Source organism: Apus apus, chromosome 16 (genome assembly GCF_020740795.1).
Source record: "Apus apus isolate bApuApu2 chromosome 16, bApuApu2.pri.cur, whole genome shotgun sequence".
Taxonomy (NCBI): domain Eukaryota; kingdom Metazoa; phylum Chordata; class Aves; order Apodiformes; family Apodidae; genus Apus; species Apus apus.
Window position 1 is genome coordinate 6,868,470 of NC_067297.1, and position 10,019 is coordinate 6,878,488.

General features: G+C 40.1%; 1 protein-coding gene across 3 annotated transcripts in view; it reads right to left on the reverse strand.

Annotated features, from left to right (window-relative positions):
* The window catches only part of TXNRD2 (thioredoxin reductase 2), a 37,128-nt gene that overhangs the window by 24,395 nt on the left and 2,714 nt on the right, over positions 1 to 10,019 (reverse strand). For 2 of the 3 annotated variants that reach the window (XM_051634303.1, XM_051634304.1), the window contains exons 1-9: positions 9,874 to 9,960; positions 8,804 to 8,869; positions 8,043 to 8,099; positions 7,263 to 7,407; positions 6,873 to 6,947; positions 5,938 to 6,016; positions 4,826 to 4,888; positions 4,228 to 4,298; positions 364 to 383 (exon numbers count right to left, since the gene is read on the reverse strand). In XM_051634303.1, coding sequence (XP_051490263.1) covers positions 364 to 383; positions 4,228 to 4,298; positions 4,826 to 4,888; positions 5,938 to 6,016; positions 6,873 to 6,947; positions 7,263 to 7,407; positions 8,043 to 8,099; positions 8,804 to 8,869; positions 9,874 to 9,943 — 646 coding nt within the window. In that variant the 5' untranslated portion in view covers positions 9,944 to 9,960. Of the gene's footprint in view, positions 1 to 363; positions 384 to 4,227; positions 4,299 to 4,825; positions 4,889 to 5,937; positions 6,017 to 6,872; positions 6,948 to 7,262; positions 7,408 to 8,042; positions 8,100 to 8,803; positions 8,870 to 9,873; positions 9,961 to 10,019 lie in introns of those variants that run through there. The other variant, XM_051634305.1, reaches the window with a different exon arrangement.

A 10,019-nucleotide genomic window follows, 5' to 3' on the forward strand; every position in this document is an offset into this window, starting at 1 on the left:
GTTAAAAAAAAGCTTACTGAAAGAAAAAAAAACAACAGTAAAAGGAAAAACAGCTTCATCCTGGCTCAAACCAGGACATACCTAAAAGTATCTTCTCCTCACACAGACAGCATCTTTATCTTGCTTTTGTTGCATATATTCCATAGGATATTTTCCTTGTAGATAACATGGTTTTTAAGATGCTGAGAATTTATCCTCAGCTGACCTTAATTCCCATGATGCTACTGTACAGAAAACTATTACTATTCTATTACCAACTCAACTACAGGGCAAGAGCAAAGGAATTTCAAAAACTGAGCTTTCATAGGAAATACAGCTATGCTGTTTATAACCATAAATCATCACAGCTTTTCCAAAGGATACAGCTGGCTCCAACAACCAACCTGTTACATAAAAAGAAAAAATATAATAAAGCAGTGAAAAGAGCTTGTCTGTATTTTTGCACAAGCAAAGTATGTATAGCTACAAAATCACAGGTTTAAGGAGTGAATTTGTTGTTGTTAGACAGGAAGAAAGAGCATGGCTTGTCAATTCCAACAAAGACAGTACTATAATGTGTGGGCTTATTTTGTTAACAAGAAAAAATAAAGAACAGGCTAATAAGACATAGGGAATTATTTTTGTATCATAAAGAGACATTAAAACACCTACTTTGAAAGACAAAGTGAAGAAAGCCATGAAAATCTAGGAGAAACTAGCAAAGTTAAGAGGCATCACAAATACTTCAATTGTGTTCAATGATTTATCTCTGTTGGGAATATCTGTAATGGACACTGACAGGTTTTTCCCCAGTGCCTTTTGCTACTGATGCCTCATCTTTACAGGGTGTCTCAGCACCATGGCCTCTGAGAAAGGGAGGAACATCCAGCAGTCTTGTCAGAACTTGAGTATACCTCAACATTTCTAGAGGTGTTATTAAATATACATTTTTAAATATTTTTAAGAAAACTTAACTTAATGAGAAGTTAAGCATGCTTGAAATTCATAATCTTCTTATCAAGTAGATTCCAGTTCCCAAAATAAGATTTTATTTATTGCTGAATTTAATCTTGATTTATAACCATCTGCTTTTTAATCATCTTATTTATCCAAATGTCAAATATTTGTCCTTCCTGTCTTTAAAAGTTTATGTGTGCAGTTATAGAAAATCCATTTAATAGATGTACCTTGACTAGTATTTACCAAATACATCCATTTTAGATCTTACATAAAACTCCAGCACCTCTTTCTCCCCATATTTCATATCCTTTCAACCAAGAATATCACTAAACTTGTACATCAACACTTAATTTATAAGGTGTATCAGCTCTCCAGCACAGCAGTTTCCATGCCTGTCCTCAGATCACACTGCAGCAACCCTCTCCTTTCTGACCAACCCTCAGTTTCCTGTGCCTGCTGGGTACACAAAAGGCAGGACACTCAGTCACTGCTCTGGAGGTAAAAGTGGGCTCACCCAGCCAGTCACTGACACTCAGCTGCTGGCCAGGCTTTGCTGTTGGTTGATGCTGCTCACGCTGCTGGACGTTGCTGTTTGTGTGTTCTGCAGACTTGTCAAAACCTCACAGTTTGGAGATACATTCCACTTTCGTTTTGATTTCTGGCTGAAGTAACATAAGCTAGTATGGTGCTTCACAAAATAACAGAAACCCTTAAATCCATGGAAAACCACACACAAACTGAGGGCTAGCATAAAGTGGTGCATGCATTGCAGTCTCCTTGTAAGGAGGTATCACTCATCAATTTAACCTAAAATTTAAAAGCAATGATCCTCCCTCCACCCTTTTACCAGGAAAACTACTGGTACACACACTTGGAGAGAAATGTGTTTCATGGAAGGACATCAAGAACCTTAGAAAATGACAATATTTTATATGTGAACATGTATGGCAACTAAAAACAACTGTTAGAGGCATGAAGGAGCTCTACAGACAGCACATTTGGCATCTCTTTTTGGCCCTGCCACTGACTAGCCCCATATCCCTAGGAGAGTTATTCTTCCAGAATTCTGCAAGAGAGAAACAAGTCCAATACTTGGAATGTGATTCGTACACAGTCTGTCCTATGCTAAGAAAGCAGAGCAAAAATAATAGGTGAAACACTGGCTTGTGGCCTAGGCCTTACCCCAAAGCAATCTGCACCATTTCCTAGTTCTAATAGAGATGCTTTTAACTTTTGAAAAGTGCAGACATGAGGCTGCTGCTCCGTAAGCCCCAGGGATTTCAGAGTCAGTGCAACACATGTTTTCTCACAAAAGACCCTAGATAACATCTACCTATCCTATAATAAAAACATACAACTTCTGAAGGTGTACAGAGAACAGGTTGAGTTAAAGAGATTAATATCTGTAAGTCTGGGTCTCATGTTTGGCAAACAATTTAACATAGTGGGAAATAAATGTTTCCAGCACTAGGGCATCGGATTAACCTGTGAATGGATGATCACCCCCTCTTTAGCATGCAGGTGCTGGGAAGTGCTGGGAAAAGCCACATACTGCCCATACAGAAATATCTACTGGAGGTTTACAGGGAATACAGTGAGAATATCTGTAATTTGGGCATATGTTTGCTTTTCTTTTTCATGTAAAAGAGATGCCAGCTGGCCCTCATTAATAGTATCAGCAGTACATTTTCCATAATTTATTCTGCAAAGCAGAGGGTTCCTGGGCATTGTCAGTGTCTAATAGAAAAGTTAAGAAAGCAGAACCTAACCTCCTTCACACCTGCTCAATCTCTCACTCATTCTGAACATATTCAAGGCATCTTTTCTAATTCACTGTGCCAAAACTCATCTCAGTAGCAAGAATTTCTTCACAATGTTTGTGTATCTAAGGGACTTTTAAGTTGCTTAACGGTTTGTGCTTTTTTTAAAAATATGAATAACTGCAGGACTGACAGTTCTATAAGCCCCAGGCATGTAATTTGTTGCTGAGATACGTACATTTGGAGAAAGAGAAAAGCAAGAATAAGTACAACACATCCCAGACTGAAAACAAAAGGTGTTAAACTGAGCTTTGGGAATATTTATAATAGAAACAAATCCGACAGAAACAAACCTTTAACAAGTCCCTCCTTCATTTGCTAAGACACAGCCTGATAAAGCACAGAAATGCTACTGTAGCCCCTGCAGGCTTATTTTGACTAAATCTCAGGAATGCAACATATAAACATTAGACTCCCACATTACACTGTTACAACTTGCATTAGCAGCAACTGGACAAAAGCCACATTTTCACAGAGACATCTTACCGGGATAAATCTTATGCTTAGTTTTTGTGGGGGGTTCTGGTGTTTTGGGGCTTTTTTAAAAGACAATTTCCTCCCATAAATCATGCTCTCAGAATTCAAGAGGTGACTGATCTACTACAAACAACAGCAAATTTACTTTCCTTTTAAAACTGTGAAAAGGAGCCTTTTCTATCTATTTGATGTTTAGCTTAGCACAGTGCATTTTTTATATTAGAATGAATGGTAGCTCTGTTTTCTTTCAAAAAACCAGTATTCTAGTTTCAAGTCTCTTTTTCTTATATATACTTTGCTTTTCTAGAATTGCTTAGTAGAGAAAAGAAAAAAAATTTCTCTGACTTCCATTCTAGGAACTGTGCATTTCATATCACAATTATTTGCATAAGGAAATTGCTCTGTAGTGCTGTGTAGCCTCAAAATCTTACTGTGCTATGTGCTGTAAAAAACAAACTATGGATTTTCATTTCCATTAAAACTGATTTTTAGTATTTCAGTTATAACAATAGCTCCCAAAGCATAAGAAAAGGCAAAAAAAGCCAATTGTCTCATCGTGGTTTTTTTTGTTTTTTTTTTTTTTTTTAATCAGAACTGCCACCACTTAAGAGAACATTAAATTATGTTGGAGTTTCTAACCTGAATGAAATTACACCCGTTGCAAAGACTAGGGACAGCCTTCGTTTGAGTTTATGGTGCCCTCTTGTGACTTCCACGTATAATTGCTACAGCAAACAAGTCACGTTAGCCTAAACCGGTGAATATTCATGTTTAATTTGATTTTCGAAGGGAATTTCATAAAGGGGAGAGGTAAGGAAATCTATTCATTATTAATGAAGACTGATAGTGTGACGCTGATGCACAGCAAAACAATGAAAACAGAATGACAGGAAACCTGGTGCATAAAAGCCCATTTTGAACATTTTTCACCTTGCCATAAAGAAAAAGTATCAATGTCAGCATCTGTTAAAGCCACCGTAAGGTAACTTACGTTTTTCCAGGAGATTCTTTTAACCAGAACAGATCATCACTTGTGATTCCATACTCCAGTGCACCTGGAATCTATGAACACACAGGTAAGATCTTGAATTTACAACGCAATTCCTGGCAGGAAATAAAGCTAATAGAAGCATGAGCTGTACTAGCTGAAGTATAACCAGTAGAACACAGGGAATATATCTGGATTGCCCAGATACATTACCCAGTCTTCATCTTCAAAGATTTTCAAAACCTGACTGCAAAAAGCCGTAAGCACCCTGATCTGACCTCTGAGCTAACTCAATAGCTGATACCAGCCTCCTTGAGCAGGAGGTTTAACTAGATGATCTCTAGAGATCCCTTCCAACATGAATTATCCTACAGCTCTAAGGAACACCAACATAGCAAATTGATGCAAATTGCATTCTATGGAAATATTTTTCTGAAAAGCCTGTGCTTTATATAAAAGGTAATTTCTCACATGACGTAAGTACAAAAATTTCTCAAGTGTTACTTTATATTTACACTTTTTTTATCCTCCAAACATTCCCTGTTACCTGCAATAAAACCAGTAAAGCCATTGCAGTTGTCAGATGGCAAGTGTGACTTACATGTGTAGGATATTTTGGTCTTCCTCCAGTAGCAATGACAATATTTTCTGCAGTAACAACAGTCTACAAGCAAAAATACAAAATCAAGCATTTGAAATCCTTTTACCTGTCTTTAGATTTCACCTATGTATAAATGAGCGATAAATGAAAAAGCTGGCTTTAAGATCTGCTATTTATATGACAAACTAATCAGCAATGCATTAAAAAAAAAAAGGATGGAGATAAAATAACTAATACATGCATGAATTTCTCCTACAGATTCTCTGTCAGGTTTTGTTTTCATATTAAGCTTACAATTGCTCCTGTACTGGAGAAGATTCTGATGACTACTTGGAAGCACCAGCTGTGCACAATGGGCAGCTTTTCAAAATCAATTTTTGCTTATGACAAAACACACAGAGATCACAGCAAGTGAACTCTGCCTCTAAGGCCTGGAATTAAGCTGCCTCAAAAGTGGCACATTTTTAGAAAAAGCTAAGTATCTACCCCCAGAAACTTTTGCTCTCTCAAGCTGATTTTAACCAGTAGCATTATATAACTAACCTCAAGAAAGTGTTAAAAAATGTATGTTCTGTCTCTTGTTACATCTGTAGACATAGTCATCACTCTGTTATGTGACCCAGTTGTTTGAAGCTGCTCATTCTGCACAATTGCCTCCCACACACAATTTTGTATCAGAAAGCTAAGCATGCTTACAATTCATCTGACTCCTCAGATGAATTGCTCCTCAGCTCCTCAGACTGATCTAATGCACAGAGCAAGAAGGAGATACTGGTCCTTTTGACATCTCTGTAAACATCTATTGAAGCAGTATGACTCTGACCAAAAATAAAAAATTCCTTTTGCCTCAGCATTTCCATCTGGAAAAAAAAATAAAAAATCAATGGCATCTAACTGACAGGGTAGAGGCTAAGGAACCCAGTAGGCAACAGTCAAGTTCATAAACCTCTTCTCTAGGTGGAAAATGCAAATATCCCTCACCAAAACATTACTGAATACCTAAGGCAGTTTGCAAAAGTAACATCTAGCTCTCAGTTGACCTGAAAACGAACACATGAAGACCTGAAACGTTTGAAGTGAACGATTCCACAGAAATCAGCACAGCAGCTCACCTCTTTACCTGCTTTTGTTAAACCACGAATTGTGTGTGGATCAGAAAAACTCCCTTTCATGTTGAAATATTTCACCTTCCTGTTCAGAAGAAAACAGCAATGTAAATGCACACTCAGTGAAGAGCTGGAATGAAATAAAATCAGCTACTTTTTCCGTATCTTTTTAGCACTTAAAAAGGATAGCAAACAGGCAGAGAAAAGTAAAAGGAAGAAAGCATTTCATTTCATAGGATTGTTTGCAGCTTTGTCACGTAATTTAAGTCACTTAATTCTTGTGTCACAGTTAACCCCTCTATACAGCAGAGTACCTAACCTTGCAACATACTTTGGGATCAGATTATTGACCTGCTCAAATGATGCATTTTCCACTAGCCATAGCACTAATATTACTAACTATAACATTACTAATACATGCTCATTTGAGAGCATACAAAAGTTAGTCAGCAGTATTCACAAGACTAGTACCTGCTAAATTATGCATGAAGACAATTCCTCTATAAAAGAAACTCCACGGTGAAAAAACTTGGAACCATTTCCGCACTGAAAGCAAAAAATCCAGCTGCTCTAGTACAGTGTTATCTGTGGGCTTGTATGGCAAATACATTTTGCTGGACAAGCTTGAAATCATCTTGAGAAACCCTTACTACTTCATATTAAAGCAAAACCTCTCAAGATTAAAGAGAGCATTCCCTGATCACTGTGCTGTTAGAAAGCTTTCATGTATGGTCACTTTCCACCACTCTTTCCCAGAAAAAAAAAAAAGAAAGATTCAGGGATGGAAATCACATTGGCAAGGGCATTTACTGTCCTGAGCAGAAAAGACTCAAGAACTCAAAAAAACAGGTCTAATGAGAATCCCCAAAGGCAATTCAGCAGTTCTACAAGGAGAGCTCCTTGACTAGGCGAAGAAAGATGAACTTCACAGTCTTACTTACTTGTCCTGTAGTTGCACTCGGTGTCCCCAGTTCAAGGATTTCACATAATTCTGAACAGCTTGTGCCATCACAGACCTACCACAAAACAAGAAACTGAACCTGAAGTCACCACGTTACAAACTCACATTATGCAACTCAAAGATACTGGCAATTACTAGAAATGAGGAAAGTTCTACAGCAGTTTTTGTTGTAAAATTAAATTATCAAGACCAAAACAAACATAATATCTGCCCTGATAAACCAGTCAATAGTTTGGTGTTTTAAACAAGAAGCAGTCTAAAAAGCTTCACATAAAATTCACTTCCCTAGCTATCCCTAAATAAATACCAACTGGAAAAAGTTGTTACATATTTACAGCACATAGGAGTAGATATAAGCAATAATCTTTACCAGGTATGATTAACAGGTTGGGCTATATTCCAGCCATAGTGTTGGGCATCTTTAAGGGCACTCCCTAAAAGGGCTGCTTGATGCATAAGCTTTTTAGGAATGCAGCCAACATTCACACAAGTTCCACCAAGTCCCCACTTGGTTCCTTGGAAAAAAAGAAAGAAAGAAAAAAGTAAATGCATCAGGTTAGACTAACTTAATGAAACCGGGTTACTTAGAGAATTAGGCTATTTATGCAACTAGTTAAAAAGTTCTGAAACAACACACAGTTTACTGTCTCCTACAGATCAGTTTCTAGTTCTGCTTATGTTCATTTGTGTTGATTGGAACAACCTCTTTATACGTTTCTTCTAAAATTCAAACATCTCAAGATGTTGCTCAGAGCTCTGAAGAATCAGTTACTACCCACTCACATTTGCTTATTTGCATTTGCAGATCTTATTTTACATATTGTACAAGACGAGTCTCAATATGATGCGATTCTTAATTTTCAGAAACTCTAAATAACACCTTGACAATGTTCTCACATACTGAAATCTAAAGTCTGCTACAAATGTCAGCATCAAACACTGCTAACAACCTTCCCATGCAGGGGAATCAGGAAGAGCTGGGAGATAATTGGAGGGAATGAGCAGTACAGGAAACTGGGCTGAAAGACTTTTACTACACGTAAAGAAGCAGTGGGGCTCTGGCCACTTGGCTGCCTGAAGTAATCTGCTCACCTAGGCAACTGTTTTTATACACACATCCAATTATTATCCTAGTATTTCTCTTCCATACCTTGTGGAGAAGGTTCCACATAATCCAAAACAGCCACTTTTCTCCCAAACTGAGCAGCTTTAAACAAAAAGCAAAACAAAGTATTTAGAGGAGGGAGAAACACACAAACCTAAACATTTTCAGTAGCACAGGCACAGAGTACAGCATATGACAGCTGGTGGTTTATAGTGCCTAACTCAAGATACCAGACTAGGGACACATGCTGCCTACGTAGTCAGTAGACTCTCCAGAAGGCACTTAATAACCCAGAACAGAGCCTCCAGTTTCCACTGAGCCTAGAAATGCAATCTGACCCCAAAAGAGATGTTTGAGAACCTTGTGGGCTGTTGAACATGATGCATTGAGCTACAAAGGGGCAAGGTTCTTTACCACAATTAGATAGGTCTTGAAAACAGTCTGAAAGGACTATTGTTGTAACACATAGACAAGAAACAGTATAATTTAAAAATACAGTATCTACAGAGGCACTCAGAATATTTTACAGTAACAATTGAACAAAAGCTTATTAGATTTTCCCAAGAAAAAAAGAAGAAATACTTTTTCAAAGGTTGACAGGAAAGCCAAATAAAATCAGCCCACCTGGAGGTGTGAATTAGTTTGCAGATTAACTGTATGGAGCCAAGTTAATGATTAATGTGCAGGGACTGAAGTACACTAGGCTTCTTAGAAAGCTTTAGTATTACCAGAAACACTTCCCTTAGTTTCCATAAGCACCACTTAAGTTAAAACAAAACGTTTGTTAGTTATTTATACATACAAACCTTCTTTTGCACAAGCAAGGCCTCCAGACCCTCCACCAATTACCAGAAGATCATACTCATTCTTTCCTGCAAAGAGGACGTGAAAAACAGGAAAACAAACAAGTGAGGAAGACAGGAGAGGAACCTAAGAAGGTAATTATATAATAAACACACTTTTTTTTACTATTTATTATTGTTGACTTGGGTTTTCTTTACTAGAGCACTGTACAGTGTCCCCAAAAATCGTTATCTAATCTGTTTTCATGAATGAACTACAGCTAATAAAGCAATCCCAAGAAGTGAGGAAATAGACTTTTACACAATGTCCCAGGAAGCTTTTTCTGCCTAATTAGACAGCTGCAGCTGGGATGCAGCGTAGGTTTTCTGTCTCTGTGTTACATCAGCAAGTTCTACAGATAGATTTCTCAGCAGGTCACCTTCTCAGACTTGCTTGGGCTGCAATGTAGACCTTGCAGGGGTGTGGTGGGGCAATCAGAGGGAAGCCAGCCTCTGCTGCCACCTCAGCCTCTCCACAGACCAGCCCAGTCTCCCAGAGCAGTTTTGAAGAGGCAGAAGCCCACAGGCGAGCAGCAACTCATTTCTTAAGAGCATCAGAGCAACCTGCACTTTCAGAGAGGTGCCAGTTGGTCCAGAGCGGAAAGGAAAGCTTGTTGGGAGTCAAACCTAGAGAAAAGGCTTGGGTGCCTCTCGAGGGGCCCTGCTACCCCTCCGGAAGGCCCGGCTGCAGGAGGCCTTGCCCGCTTCGCAGCCACCGGCCAGGCCCGGGGCTCCCTCAGCAACTCGGGGGCCGAGGGACGGGCTTCAGGAGAGGCACCAGGCCGCGGGGGCTCCAAAAGCCGTCACGGACGGAGGCAGCCTGACACCCTTCCCGCCTCAGCCGCTGAGAGAGGGGAAAGATGCCTCTAGGGCTAGGAGGTGCTGGCAGCCTCCGGTGCCCACAGCGGTGGCGGGGGCTCTGGCCGCCGCACGGCTGTGGGAGGGGTTCGGGGAGCGCTCCCCGGGCGCACTCAGCACCAGGAGAGCTGGAGGCGCAGCTCCGGCCAGGCCCGCGCCCCGCGCGCACCCTGTACCTGAGAGGGCTCGCAGCGTACGGCACAGCCCCGGCACCGCCGGGAGCCGCCTCCGCCACAGCGCCGCCATGCTGTACGGCACGGGGCCTCCGCGCCGGCCAGGACCCCTGTGAGGTGCCCGGCGAGCGCCTGAGCGGAGGGAGCCG